Here is a 15,939-nt window from a genome sequence, read left to right as displayed (position 1 = left end):
CCTCTCCCCCGACTCTCTCATCCTTTTCCGTTCCTTTATAATCTTTTTCTTTCATCATTCCCTTCTGTCTCTCCTTTTTACGGCTCTTCATATCTTTCTCCCCTTCCTCCTCGTCAGTCACTTCTTCCTGTCCTTCTTTCGTTCTCATTCCGCGGCAAGGTTATAAAAGAACTTTGACGGCAACTTTCAGGAGCTCTTTCTCTCATACTCTCTCTTCCCTTCTGGAGGCTGCGGTGGTGGCGGTGTGGTGGTGGTGGTGGTGGTGGTGGTGGTTTTAGGTATAGCATGACTGGAAGGTGAAGGGCGTTCGCAGCAGTGTGATTTGAGGAAGCTTCTTTACGAGGTTTGTGTGTAGTTTTCTCAATGTGGTGTGTTATTTTTGAGTTTCTCCGAGTGCTATGCGTGTTTCGAGTGCTTCATTTTGTTTCAGTTCGTGCTGTGTTATTATGCTACACTATACGCTGCTGAGATCGTTGCCTGGTTTCTCTCTGTGGCTTTTCCCTCGGTGGTTGGTGAAATGTGTCAGTGTGATAATGGTGCATCTCAAATTTTGTAAGCGAGGTTCTTCCCTCTAGATAATCGGTAACGGTGGTCCAGTTTTTTTTTCGCTTTCGAAGCAAAACAATCATAGATATTTCTTTAGTATGTACCCCAGTTACCAGGCGCCACAGCCCTTGGCAAGAACTTGTCGAGGTTCAGGCTGAGCAGGAAGGTTTCTCAGATATCTGGCAGGGTCACTTGTGCTGACCGATAGTGGAGGAAATGTCTGACTATAAACAATTTCAGCAAGAATCTTCGGTCGCTTTACTTTGTTTTTTTTTTCTTTTTCTTTTCGCGGAAAACTCAAGATTTCTTTTGCTCTTTCCTCTTCGGTTGACTCTGTTTTGATACAATTTCCTCTTTCTAGGCATCACGTACCCCTGGCATGCGCGGGATGGGCGGCAGTGGGCGGGGATTTCAAGGGAGGGGAGGGCAGCCTGCTGTGTGAGGTGGGGGAAGAAGGATGGCCGGAGATGGGGGACGGGGGGGGCGGGGCTTGGTAAACTGCTGGCTGCCAGTCTGTCTGTAGCGCGGCCAGGTAGTGGGTGGTGGTCTGGGTTCCCCCGCTCACACTCACACTCTCCCTCTCTCATTCTCTCGGGCGGTAGCGAGGTGTGCGCGGCGCGGTGCGTGTCTCCTGGAGCTGTGCCTGGAGGGTGACAGTAGTGCTTTGTGCAGCAACGTGACTCACGGGGAAGGTCGAGGCGCCTCTGGGGAATCACGTCGTTCAGTGATTGGCTCAGGTCGCCGCTCACCCGCTTGATCCTGCGGCAAGCCTGAGGAGAGGCGCGGGAGGTGAAGGAGACAAAGCTTTGCACATGGAGTAACTCTGGCGCCTGGCTGGGATGAACGTGACACAAGGGACGTGTAACAACAACAGGGTGCCATCAGTTACGGAGTGACCGGCCGCACCTCCCACCTGCCTGCCTGCTTCCGGCGCTGGTGTGGCGTGACGAGAAGGCAGTCCAACCCTTCCTCCCTCAGCGCAAGCCTCCCCTGTGGCTCCCCGTCCCCCTCACGCACACAAGGGCGGCGTGGAGCTGTTGTGGGCGAGTCAAGGATTAATGTGACTTGTATTTACCATGATTTTCCTTCCGTCCCACTGCACGTAGTGTATTTGTCTGCGTGTCTGCATGGTGGCAACCTGCACAGTAAGAGTTTGCTGTGTGTTGCATCTCGCCGAGGTGTGTTGACGGCTCCCTGTCCTCGCATCGCCACCGTAATCGGCCACCGAAGCTCTCCAGAAAACATTTTACCGTATGGTCCCAACAACTTCCCCTGCGGCACCCAGCTGACGGCCGCCGCCCGTCACAACCGGTGCGAACACCCTCCCAAGGCCCCGCGCTCTCCTGTTTTGTTAGCGTTGGTTTAACATAACGGAGTGCTGCACGGGGATTTATGCTTTATTCTATACTTGGCCAGGCTGTAGCAGCTGTCCCTCTCCTTCTGACGGAGTTTCGCAAGACTATTACCTCCATTAGCCTGTGTAACAGCAGGGCGCGGTGAAGAGACTCCCTCATTGCGGACACACCCAGAGGCCACCACCACCACCACCACCACCACACCGCTGTCCTGCACGTGCTCCTCGGTGACCTTTGCGACGCGTCCTCGCACTGAGATCTGTTGCCTTGTGTTGCTATGACCCCGGCTCCCGCCCCGCGACCCCCCCCTCATGGGCTGCCTCTTGAGTGTCTCCAGCAACACTTGCGTCAACGTGGTGGATTTGGCCGCCGTCGGGGACATCCGTGACTCTTCCCTGTACCGCCAGAAGAGACACTCCGCCCTGTCAGTGTTATCTGCGCTCTCTGCGAGGCGCCGCAGCAGTAAAGGGGGGCGCTCTCCTCCTCGGAAGCCACGCCGGCCTGGAGTGTTTGTAGCAGACGCCCTAAGAAACTTGCAGCGCGCACATTCCTTTCGACACGGCGAGTGTTACCTGTGTAATTACAAGAACAAATCATGTAATGGAGTGTGCATCCACCGCGAGATTTTCACGTCGGTCAAGCCTGGCTACTATTCCAACTACTACAACAAAGACTCCCACGTGGGAGTGAGGCGCTCTGCGACCCTCAGGACGTCACTCCACTCTTTCCCATCGCCCAAGCAGAGCAAGGCGTTCCGTGCAAACTCGTTCTCCCGAGGCTCCGAGGGGAGAGTCTCGCTGCGCAGCTCCAGTTCCTTCAAGGCGAAGGCGCGCCGCTCCATGAGGTCCATCACTGCCTTCCCTCCAGACGCGCCGCCCCCAGAACTTGGGATTAAGCCGCAGGTCTCCCTTCGCCTGTCCCGCCACAGCCTGGGCCGCAGGGAGACCAACCGCTCCATCACCAGCTGGGAGGAGCGCGAGGCGGTGGCCGTACTGCGCGACGTCCTCAGCAGCAGCAGCAGCAGCAGCATAGATGGCGACTCGCTGCACTCCCGGAACAGCGAGAACGAGGATGAGGATGACGGATACGAGCTGGTGGCGCCGCCGCTGCCAGCCAGGAACAAGAGAAGAGGCGCTGGGGAGTTAACTCAGCCGGTCGACCTCACCACTCACTCCTTCAACATGAAGGGGACGCTGACAGCCAGTGACTTCGGCCTGGTGAAGAGGGAAGCAGGCCTTGCCACGCCCTCCCCCCTCTTCCCCAAGTCCCTCCCTTCCAACCCCACCTACTCCTCCGTGCTTGACCCCGCCCTCAGCTCTGACCTCACAGACTCCAACCTCTCGGCGACCAGCGATGAAGCGGAGAGCCCATTAAGGGAACGCAAGAACGGGTGTAGGTCTAGTGGGTGTCCGGGGCGTGACGGGACACAGGAAGGGGTTCAGAGGTCACGGTCAGAGATCACAACCCCTCCGCCACCAGAGGACTCACCCACAGCCGCCACTCAAGCCAATACCAGGTGAGGGAGCTTCCTTCTGCGGTTAAAGCCACAAGGCACATCCTTATTAAGTCGCCGCCTTCTGGTACTGCTGGAGGCGATCAGATTAATCCTCTATCCTTTTATACGTTCTTACACGTTACCTCCTTTCTTCTTCTACTTCTTCATCTCTCTCTCCTTTTTTTTTTTATTTACATGTTGGTCTTAAAAGCGTCGACGAGAGAAAACAGTGCTCGTTATTCTGTTGTTTTCTCGCATGACTTTTCATTGCATACAGGTAGAAAGTGTACAGAAAAAGGAGAAGATTTAACGCTCTCTCTTTTTCTCTTTATCTCGGTTTGAAAAGGAGATTCAGAAAGGTTCGAGAGCTGAAGGGAAATTACCTATGCGATGGGAAAACCAATGAAGGAACTGAATGAATAAGGGACATATAGATTAGATTGTAGTAGTAGTAGTAGTAGTAGTAGTAGTAGTAGTAGTAGTAGTAGTAGTAGTAGTAGTAGTAGTAGTAGTAGTAGTAGTAGTAGTAGTAGTAGTAGAGAGAGAGAGAGCGAAAGAAAGTAGTAGTAGTATAATAGTAGTAGTAGTAGTAGTAGTAGTAGTAGTAATAGTAGTATACCTCAAATATACACCATTATATCTATATGTCTATTAATTCATTATGTATACAACCAAGGAACCACCTATGCATATCTAAACCAACCACCATACGACCACTGTCTATGCATTACCACCATCACCACACCAGACCTCGCATCGCCTCCTTCACCCTCCATCACCACCACTTTACCGCCTATCAGATAATTTCCCCCTTCAGGCCACGACGCAGATAATCAACAGACGAAGGACCAGAAAGCAAACTGGTTTAGTGTGACTTGGTGGTACCGTTGGCAAAGCAAGTGTTTCCCGCTACCTATGATTTTTTTCTATGTTTACCTCAAGTTTCCCCTTTCCTGTAGCGCGGTTCGGTGTATAGGAAGGAAGCAGGAGGGAGTGAGGAGTGAGGGAGGGAATAACGAGGATGCTAAAAGGCTTATTCGTCATGGGAGGTTTCTTCTACGAGTTTGTGTGGAATACGGAAGGTGGTTCTGTAAATCTTTCTTTTTTTTTTTATGTCTTTTTTTTCAGTTTTTGTAGTCATATTAATGTTGGTGTATACTTTTATTGCTACTACTACTACTACTACTACTACTACTACTACTACTACTACTACTACTACTACTACTACTACTAATACTAATAATAATAATAATAATAATAATAATAATAATAATAATAATAATACCACTACTGGTGATAATGTTAATAACGATGACGATAATAGAAATGTTAATCTTAACAGTAGAAAAACAGATACACAAACAGAGTAACAATAACAATTACGATTAGAACAATAATGAGAGCGACGACGACAAGGACGAGAGTAATTACACTAATAAGAACACGACTAACAGCACCGAATGGTTTATAAATGCGTCAGCAAGGAAATTAAATGGCACGTGTTATCCTGCACTAAGAAATACAAAGATCGGTCAACGTATTGTCTACCTGAGCAAGAAACACCTGTGCTGGGATTAATTAAGATGAGGCAGGTGTTCTGGGCTCCCCGTTTCAACCTACGCAAAGTCACGATGTTATTTTTCTCTCTTTTTCCCCTCTCAAGTTCATCTCTCGGTATTGTTTCTTATATCTTTTGTGTTTCGTGTCTTGCAAAATGTTATTGACGTCTTTTCTCTTCCCGCCAACCATCTGGAACACCTTTTTTATGCCTTCATTTTTCATTGTCTCGGTCAATTAGCGCAGTTCACACGTCATCTACGCGTCACGCAAGGAGAAACCAAAAGATCGATGCCCTTCCTTTGAGATTACAAGCGTTTATGCAGATGCACGAGTGGCGAAAGTCTTGGAGCTGGTGACGAGGCGGAAAAATAGATACCTTCACCTTGACTCATCTCGCATTTCTATTTACCTTTAAGAAATTTGCTTAAGGTTCGTCTCTCTAGGAATAACTGCCTTAATCTATCTTGTATTTTTATCTACCTTTCTTTCTATATGCTTTCTACTGTCAGGAAGAAGGAATGTGATGAGAAATAACAGCTTTGACTTATCTTGCATTTCTATTTACCTTCAAGACATTTGCCTCAGTTATCTTTCTCTCCTATGCTTCCTACTGTCTATATGAGGAAGGAGGAACGTGATGAGAAATAACTGCTTTTACTTATCTTGCATTTCTATTTACTTTCAAAAAACTTGCATCAGCTACTCTTGTTTTCAATGCTTTCTACTGGCCATGTGAGATATTAAGAAGGGTCGAGATGAGAAATAACTGCATTGACTTACTTTGGATATCTATTTACCTATAAGAAATTAACCTCAGCTTCTCTGGTTTCTTATGATCTCTACTGTCTATGTGAGATATTAAGAAGGGGCGAGATGAGAAATAACTTCATTGATTCACCTTTGCATTTCTGTGTACCTTTTATTAATTGGCTTCCATGATTTAGTTTTTTCTACATTCTAAGTGTATTAAATGAGACGAGGAAATATTATCACCTTGAGTCATCTTGTATTTGTATTTACCTTTAACTTATTGGCGTCAGGTATTCTAGGTGTCTGCTTTGTACCTGTGTATGTGTAGTATGAGGGAACGATGAAAGAAAAACACTTCTTTAACTGGAATATTCAAAACCATCTACTTTCCATTTGGCCGAAAGTACCCCAGTTTTTCTGCATCTGTGTAACCAGTAACCAATAAGACACACACACACACACAAAAAAAAAAAACACTATTATCTCGAAAACACACCTTCCATATCCAAATTAAACACTTCTCAAATTTCTACTTTTTTATACTTATATTAACCACTAAAAGGGGAAAAAAAACACCAAAATACCACTAATACCTCGAACACTTAACCTTACATACCTCAAATACGCACGTTTCCTCTGAGTTCTCCCCGTTTATGTATAGTTTCGGTTCTCACATCCTTCTTTGTCTCGCCGCTCATCCCTCCGTTCATCTCTCCGCTTCCCGGGTCTCGCTTTGCCCGGAGGAACTTGATCTCACAAGGCCAGATGGCGCAGCAGTTGGTATACGAGGAAGAAGACAAGAGGAGGGGGAGGAGGAGGAGGCGAATCAGGCTGGAGGGTGAGGAGCGGAGGTGGGGGAGAAGTGCAAGGAGGAGGAGGAGGAGGAAGAAGAGGAGGAGGAGGAGGAGGAGATGCGCCGCTTGCAGAACTAATAGGCACCCTCACCATCCACCACTGTATTGTTGTAACTGCGTGGGTTTTGTTTTCCTAGAGAGAGAGAGAGAGAGAGAGAGAGAGAGAGAGAGAGAGAGATTATAAACTCAATATACTGTTTAGACTTCAATGCATGTGTGACAAGGCATAATGAAGAACACTGGCAAGTCGAAGGTGAAATCATTGTTATCTTTACTTTTGGGCGTCCCTGAGCACCTTTTCCACCTCAGCGAAGGACGGTCTCAAGTGAAAGGCGCCCATTGCTCTCTGGCTGCACTCCTCGACACTCTGGCGATGCGAGGTGAGGAGCGGCAGGGCGCGGTGGAGGAGGTAACCCATGGAGAACACATCGGTGGCCTCAGAACACGCTCTTTCCTTCCTCATGAGCCCCGGGTCGTTGTGCGGGGGGAACATGACTCCCTGGACCCCCGAAGGATGCTCCCCGTAGTTAGTCAGCATAGCGAAGTCCAGCAGAGTGACCTTACACGTGGCCCATCTCTTCCTCCTCTTCTGAGTCCTGTCCACCTCCACCGTCACGTTGTCGCCCTTCAGGTCATTGTGGCAGACTCGGAGGGCGTGTAGGTTGGTCATAATAGCGCACAGTTTATGGAGCACACTCGCCACCTCCCTCTCCCGCGGCCTTGCCTTCCCCCAGATCATCAGCCAGCTCTCGAGGGTCCGGCGCCCGTGCATGGTCATAATGAAGCCCTCCGGTGCCCTGCTGATCGCCACCACCCGCGGCACCCCTTCCACTCCCACCACACGCCGCAGGTTACGGATCTCCTGCAGGAAGTTCTCGTTTTGTGGATCTTTCGCCACTTTGATGCACACCGGAGCCTCCACATTGGCCACGTCCAGGTGGTACACGCGGCCGAACGCTCCCTCCCCCAGCAGGTTCTCGGTGGTCAGCTGAGAATCCACCAGCCTGCCGTCCACCACCTCCAAATGCCATAAGAGCGCCAACTCCGCCATTACATCTGGAAGCTTCCCGGTCCTCCGCTCAGCTGCCACCGCCATCGTCCTCAGCATCAGGCGGAAGGAGCGGGAAGGTGTCAAGAGCCTGGAGGTACCTTTGGAGCGCCTGAAGCTGCGTGGCGTGCCCTGCAAGTATGTCAGGATGAAGAGTCCTGCAAGGGTGATTTTGCAGACCATTCCTAGCAACAGCATGAGGAGCATCACCAGCCAGCCGCCCCGCCTTGGTGATGCGGTGAGGGCCACGACGTCAGCACACACCCACACCGCCACCACTTCCAACATCGCCTTCTCAGCCCAAGGGATCATGAAGAAAACGTAAAAAGATGACAGGAACTTTTATTCTCCTTTCAGGACAACGACAGGGATTCAAGGAGTGTGTAGTCGTGAACTGTGGTCAATGTAGAACCTGATTATGATGTTAACAAGCGTATTCAATGTTTGTGATGATGGAAAATGCATTCTTTGTTGGTTTATTGTGTAGTGCGTGGATGTGAATAGTAAATGTCACTTCATTCAGAGGAACAACCTTGTCACTCCTTCACTAATTCATCATCCGTCCCCTCTGCCTCTCTCCCAACCCTCTCATCCCTTCCCGTTCCCTCCCCTTCCCTGCCGCCTCTCCCGCCATCACCGTGACAAGTGGTGCGTGGGATGGCGCGGTAACGGTGTCCCTCCTTGTCTAAGTAACCTTCCGTCTGTACCTGTACCTGCCGCTCCTCCTGCACCGTCCCTCCTTCTGTCAGGCCGACGTCTGCATATAGGCACATACTCTGAAATACTTCCGCGCTACACCTTCACTATTTTCAAAGGGTTCTAGTTGAAGTTACACGGGTTTTTAAGAGTGTTTATGTAATTCTAGTGACGTGTTATCAAGTTTTCTGCATTATCAATAGTACAAACACTCTTTAGAACTCGGCTAATCGTCTCTGTGGTCTTTGAAAATGGTCGTGATGAGAGAGGGAAAAGTTTCTGAATATGGCGCATAATAGACTGACCCTCACACACACACACACACACACACACACACACACACACACACACACACACACACACACACACACACACACACACACACACACACACACACACACACACTCACACAGATACTCAAGTTTTCGTGTTTCCTTCAAGCACACACAATTCAGTTTACCCGAGACACTGCACTCATCCATTCCACTGAAACCTTGACTTTATCTAGAAGTTCAGCCTCCTTAATCCAGAGTTTCCACAAGACAGCGTAAGGGTGGAAGTCCCTCGGGGTATTGAAGGAATTTGCGTCTCTTTGTTCTTGTGGGTTTTAGAAGGCTGAGGTTTGGGGATCTTGATGTTAACACGTGCTTGGCGAGGGGGAAAGAATACCTGCTGTTTCTTGCTCTTATCTCACGCCTGAAGAGGAGAAAAAAGGAGGCAGAGGTGGAGGAGGGAAGTGTAAAGAAGAGTGAAGCTTCAAAGAGGAAAAAACTGAACGATAGAGAGAAAAAAAAAAAGGTAAGGAGATTGAAGAGATAGAAAGAGAAAGGAAGAATAGAAACGTGTGGAGAACAAAGTGAAGGAATGAGAGTGGCGTAGGAGAGAGTAAGGAAGGAAAGAAAGAAAAACTGGGAGTAAAAACGTGTGGGAACAAAATGAAGGAATGAGAGAGATGTAGCAGAGAATAAGGAAAGAAATGAATGATGAAATGACAGAAGGAGCGTGAGGAGTGAGGAGTGAAGTGAGGAGGAAGAGAAGGGTGGTGGTGGTGGTGGTGGTGGTGGTGGTGGTGGTGGTGATGGTGGTAATTATATTTATTAAGGAACCACAGGAATGTTACAGGTGACGCTTTAGTATTGTAATCTGCACTTGTTTGTTTCACGTCCGGTTTATTTATGTGTATTACTGTTGATTGATGTATTACTCTCTCTCTCTCTCTCTCTCTCTCTCTCTCTCTCTCTCTCTCTCTCTCTCTCTCTCTCTCTCTCTCTCTCTCTCTCTCTCTCTCTCTCTCTCTCTCTCTCTCTCTCTCTCTCTCTCTCTCTCTCTCTCGCTCTCGCTCTTGCTCTCTTTCTCTCGCTCTCGCTGTTTTTTTTTCTCACACTCTTCTCCTTTCTCTCACACACACAGAAACCCAATCACCACACACACACACACACACACACACACACACACACACACACACACACACAGGTGAGTTAGGGAGAGCAATAGTTTCACCCTTGATGAAACTTTTCCCCTCACAGTTATCAACACACCCTCCTTACCTGGTGGCGCGTGAGCTTATACCGCCTTCTCACCCCATAACAGGATCTGCACCCCATAACGCACCACCTGAGGAGCCGACACTCAGCTGGGAGATGCTGGGAGACTAGGAGGCTTAGATGCTGTAGGAAGTCTGTCTCTCTCTCTCATTTTTTTTTAATATTATCAACCATCTTTGGCCACCAACTGAGAATCCAAACACCCTCCTCCCTCCTCCTCCTCCTCCTCCTCCTCCTCCTCCTCCTCCTCCTCCTCCTCCTCCTCCTCCTCCTCTTCCTCCTCTTATGCAAAAGGGAAAGCTGACCAAGGGTAACCAAAATTTTTAAAAAAGCCCCACTTGATTGCCAGTTCCCTTACAAATCAATAGAGTTAGCGATTTTTTTTATGCAAGAGGGAGAACTAACAAGGGCAAACAAATTATTATTAGAAAAAATGACCCGTTTGAACTGTAGTCTCCATAATGTCTAAAGTCAGGTGTAATTTAGTGTGAAGGAGCAACTCTGGAGCTCCCTACCTGCTTCTGTGTCTCCATTTTCCCACAGACTTCACTTCATTTTACAGGGAGGTTTCAGGACATTTATCCCTCTTTTTTTTGGGTGGGGCTAATTCTCTCAGACCTGCAAGGGGACTGGTAGCTAAGTGGGTCTTTTTTTTCGTTTTATGTTGTTCTTGATCATTTTTCCCCTCTTATAGATAAAAGAGAGGGGAGGAAATTTGTGTGTGAAAGGGAGAGGAGGGGAAGATGTGCGTGTCTGTGTGTGTATGTGAGAGAGAGAGAGAGAGAGAGAGAGAGAGAGAGAGAGAGAGAGAGAGAGAGAGAGAGAGAGAGAGAGAGAGAGAGAGAGAGAGAGAGAGAGAGAGAGAGAGAGAGAGAGAGAGAGAGAGAGAGAGAGAGAGAGAGAGAGAGAGAGAGAGAGAGAGAGAGAAATTGGAGAAGTATCATGCAGGGAGAGTGAGAAAAATAAGGAATTTGAAGGAAGAGTAAGGGAAAGAGGTAATTTTGTGTGTATTTTGCCTTCACATCCACCTGAACCTCCTGCTTATCTCTACATCTCATTAATTAGTTACTCTTTGTTGCCTTTTCTATTCGTTCCGCTCCTGTTTATTTTTTTCCTTATTTGTCTGACCTTTAACTGCGTCTGAAATTCCCCGCACTGACCTTCTCATTGCCCTTTCTGCAGGTCATTCAGTTTCACAACACAAAGGTCACACACGTTATTCCTCATTTGTCAGGAAGTACTATAAATATCCCTTTTTTTACTGTTTTCTTAATTGCCTAATGTTTTTAATTAAGGCCAAAGGAAACTAGTAGAAAAAAGGTCGATTAAAAAGTGCCACAACGTAGAGACAGTGAAGGAAAGTCCAATATTACCGGAAAGGTCTTGAAATATTACTCATGTCTTTCTGTCTGTCTGTCTGTCTGTCTATTCACAAGTGCCCCTCTCCGGCAGTCAACAGTTATTGCATGAAGTTCAATTCATTCATTATGTTTGTATACTGAATAGTCTGTTTGCCTCTCGCCCCGCCCCGCCCCGCCCCGCGCCTCCCTCCCCCATGACGCCGCAATTCCTTCACCCCGACAGCTGGTATTCTCTGCTCCTCACTCTGCCTTTGTGCGAGTGGAAGCTATGGAGTAGTAGTAGTAGTAGTAGTAGTAGCAGTAGTAGTAGTAGTAGTAGTAGTAGTAGTAGTAGTAGTAGTAGTAGTAGTAGTAGTAGTAGTAGTAGTAGTAGTAGTAGTAGTAGTAGTAGTAGTAGTAGTAGTAGTAGTAGTAGTAGTAGGAGGAGGAGGAGGAGGAGGAGGAGGAGGAGGAGGAGGAGGAGGAGGAGGAGGAGGAGTTGGAGGAAGAGGAGAAGGAGGAGTGGTGAAAATATAAGCAAAAATTTGAGAGAAAGAGGAAGAAGAGGAAAAGAATAATTTTAATATGAAATTAGTATGCTCCAGACCACTCCCTCGTCCTTTGTAAGTCTAGAGGCGTAGTAGTAGCAGCTGTAGTAGGAGGGAGAGGAGTAATAGTAGCAGGAATAATTGTAGGAGTAAGAGTAGAAGATATAGAGGAAGAAGAAGAAGAGGAAAAGTTTATAAGACTAGAGACATAGTAGTAGTAGTAGTAGTAGTAGTAGTAGTAGTAGTAGTAGTAGTGGCAGAAGTTGAAAGAGGAAGAAGGAGGAAGGAATAAGAGGACAAGTAGCTTTCCTCACCATCCTAATCCCTCATTTGATATTCCCCGTGCAGTTTCAAGTAGTGGTAGTGAGGGTAATTGTTGTGCCTTGGCAATGTACCCGCTTCCCGCCCTCCACCTTCCACTCTTCCGCTTCCATCCGTCTTGGCGTGCACCAGGAAGACAGGAAGACAAACACGTATCAGCTGAGCGTTGTCTTCATTCCGTCACGCGCACATCCCTAAACTTAGCCCTTTGTTAGCGTGTGTTTGCGTGTGTATGTATGTATGTGTGTGTATGAGTGTGTTTGCCCGTCAAAACCTCATATTCTTCAGTTTCCTGTATGTATGTAAGGCGAAGAATCGAGGCTTAAAAATAATGAAGACTTGAAACTAATTGACAAGAACAGTACAGTAATTTGATGATTAGTGGTAAATATACCTTTTAGAATTCCTCTCAGGTGTAAGATTCGTGAAGTAATCTGAGGTGGGAAAGTTCCTGGTCTGTCGGAGTGCCTACAAAGGGGAGTGGAGTTGAATCACAGCCCAACAGTGGGATGTGATGCATTCTTCCCACTCCCACCTCCCCTCCTCTCACGTGAATGTTCGGTAGCGCATCGTGACAGGCGGCCGTGGGTTGTCTTATGGGTGTTCTGTGCTTTATTGTGCGAGTATATGTTTCTAAAGGTGTGGATTTTGTTGTTTTGTACGAGTGTTTTGATTTGTTATGGGTGTTTGTTGTGTTTTTTTTTTTTTGGGGGTGGTGTTGTTGTTACTGTGCGAGTGTCTTAATGGAATGGTTGGATTTGCTGTGACATGGCTAGCTCTGTAAGTCTGTGGTATTCAGGCACCGTTATTAGTGACTTCTCAGCCGCCATCAGTACCTCAACGACGAGACCAATTAAAATGACGATAACAACAATGACAACTGCAGGAACCTGTACGACAATAACACAAGAACGGCGACAATAACTACCTGCATTACTACTACTACTACTACTACTACTATTATTATTACTACTTTTACTACTACTACTACTACTACTACTACTACTACTATTTCTACGACCTACTACTACTACTACTACTACTACTACTACTACTACTACTACTACTACTCCTACTACTACACTGCAACAACAACAACAACAACTACTACTACTACTACTACTACTACTACTACTACTACTACTACTACAACACCACCAACAACAACACAACAACTACTACTACTACTACTACTACTACTATTTCTATGACCACCTTTTTACTACTACTACTACTTCTACTTCTAATTCTAATTCTACTTCTACTTGTATTTCTATATACTTCTACTACTACTACTACTACTACTACTACTACTACTACTACTACTATTACTACTACTACCATATGGTATCACTCACTTTTGGAATCCGTCGAATTTTCAAAACCACGGGATTGTATTACATAACTTTATTGTTCATTGTTGTCACCGGTAGTGTGGTTGCCCACTGACCGCTCCACCCCTCCACCTACCACTTCCTTCCACTCTTCCACTCGCCCCGTACTCTTTCCTCCATTCCCTCGCAATCCATCACTATCGCATAACCTGTCTACCCTTTTTTTCCCACATTTTTCACCGCTTTTCAGTTAATTTGTATGTTTTTCCTCTTTCCCCTCTTTCCCCTCACTTCCCTTTGCTATTGAAGTGTTTCGTTTCGTTTCGGCTTTGTTTTCATATAGTTTCGTGTGTTCGTCCTTGCATCATTGCCTAACTGTTAGTCCAGCCTTTCCTGTTCCTTAATGATTCGTTCACTCATGGTTCCCTTTTTTATATGAGTCGTCCGTTCGCGGTTTTGTATTTCTGTATTCGTTCACACGTCCTTTGTTAACCTTCAGTTCATTACACCGTGTTGCTTTTTGGTGTGTGTGTGTTTGTGTGTGTGTGTGTGTGGGTGTGGGTGTGTGTCTATGGTTCAGTTGTCGGGTATCTCTGCTGTATGTTGGTTTACTATGTTGTTCTAATGTTATATTCCTAGATGAGGGTTTGATTTATCTAGCTTAACTTTTTTTTTCTCATTCATTCCTTCATTTCTTTTGCATATTGCCTTAGAAATCCCTCACTTGTTTCACATTTTAGTCCTTCTTTTTACACTTAGAAAATCTTATTATTTCACATTTTATCTTTATTTCACCCATGTACAAAGTTCCATTCTTCCTTCCTTCACTCATACCATGAACTATTTTTACCCATACATCCTTTTTTTCATATTCCCTTAGAAGTTATCATTTTTGCCCATTCCTCCATCTTTCTTCCATATTCCCTCAAAAAATCTCATAATTTCACATTTTACTTTTATTTCACCGACCTGCAAAGTTCCTCTCCTCACACCTGCGTCTTTCTCACAGTGCCAACGCCCAGATGGACAACGCCGTCACCCCGGTGTACCTGGCGGCGCAGGAGGGCCACTTGGAGGTGCTGCAGTACCTGGTGGACTCTGCCGGTGGACGCCTCGACCTGCGGGCCAAGGACGGCATGGCGCCCATCCACGCCGCGGCTCAGATGGGCTGCCTCAACTGTCTCAAGTGGATGGTGGGTGGTGCTTTGTGTCTTTGTGTCTGTGTTGCTCCTTCCACTCAGCTTGACTAATTGAGATGGATGATGGGCACTAACACACACACACACACACACACACACACACACACACACACACACACACACACACACACACACACACACACACACACACACACACACACACACACACACACACACACACACACACACACACACACACACACACACACACACACACACACACACACACACCAGCTTTTATATTATGCATTTCGAGTTTTAGATAAATTCGGATGTCATATCAGAGAGAGAGAGAGAGAGAGAATACCCCTCCCCTCTCCTCCCATCATCACAAAGGCTCACACAACACCACACGGGGCGGGAATGCTGGGATGTTGAGATGCTGCTGAAGAAGACACACACACACACACACACACACACACACACACACACACACACACACACACACACACACACACACTTCACAAGATGACTCTGGACTTTGGGGACGTCACATCAACCTAACGGGAGGTCTTTATTATCTTCCCTGGGGCACTACCCTCTCCCATAACCCTTCCCCCTTTTACTCCTCCACCAGCAGCGCCTCCACCAGCATCCTTCTATCCTTAAGTTGCTGTTTTTGTCTTTTCTATGTTCTCTATCTCTTCATGACACCTGTTCTTTTATCCTTTTATTCTTTACCTCTCATTAGTTCCTGTTTATTTCCTTTATTCCGATTTCTACATCTTCGTTTCCTCTGGCATCTGTTGTGGTTAACTTCTTCTCTCATCATTTCATCTTTTTTTTTCAGTTTCCTTATCTTTCATCCATCTCAGAATCTTTTTTTTTTTTCCTTCTTCTTCTTTCCCAGTTTTGTTCTTTTCATCCTGTCTAACTCAGTGTGTGTGTGTGTGTGTGTGTGTGTGTGTGTGTGTGTGTGTGTGTGTGTGTGTGTGTGTGTGTGTGTGTGTGTGTGTGTGTGTGTGTGTGTCCACGAACAATTTTTCCATCCCTACACCCCTCCCACCTTCCTCCCTTCCTCCCTCTCCTCCCTAAAATTCTTGCTTCTCTCCGTATCTCCTCCCCTCGTGGTGCGTGGGAGGAAGAAAGAGAGAGAGAAAAAGAAAGAGAGAAAAAGAGAGGGAGGTGGGGTTCGTTTTCACTCTCATCCTTCCCTTTTTTTTTTCTCTCTTTTTCTCCCCTTCGTTCCGGTGTGCGGTTGTTTTGTGTTGGGTGTCCAGGTGGCGCTGTGTGACTGGCTGCTTTTGTATCTCCCTCTCTCTTTTTCTGTGAGTGCAAGTTGAGGGTGACTCGTGTGTTTTGTGTAGAATAGATCGATGGGTTTGGCAGCAGGTGGGTTCATGGATTTA

The 15,939-nt window shown here is 46.9% G+C and overlaps 1 protein-coding gene across 1 annotated transcript in view; it reads left to right on the top strand.

The window, feature by feature from the left end:
• Window positions 1–15,939, top strand: part of LOC123508644 — a 152,405-nt gene that overhangs the window by 89,875 nt on the left and 46,591 nt on the right. Inside the window, 1 exon segment of the mRNA XM_045262488.1 lies at window positions 14,401–14,584. Coding sequence (XP_045118423.1) covers window positions 14,401–14,584 — 184 coding nt within the window.

Source organism: Portunus trituberculatus, chromosome 25 (assembly GCF_017591435.1).
Source record: "Portunus trituberculatus isolate SZX2019 chromosome 25, ASM1759143v1, whole genome shotgun sequence".
Classification (NCBI taxonomy): Eukaryota; Metazoa; Arthropoda; class Malacostraca; order Decapoda; family Portunidae; genus Portunus; species Portunus trituberculatus.
Note: the sequence above shows the minus strand (reverse complement) of the source record. Positions and strands in the feature narration are given on the sequence as shown.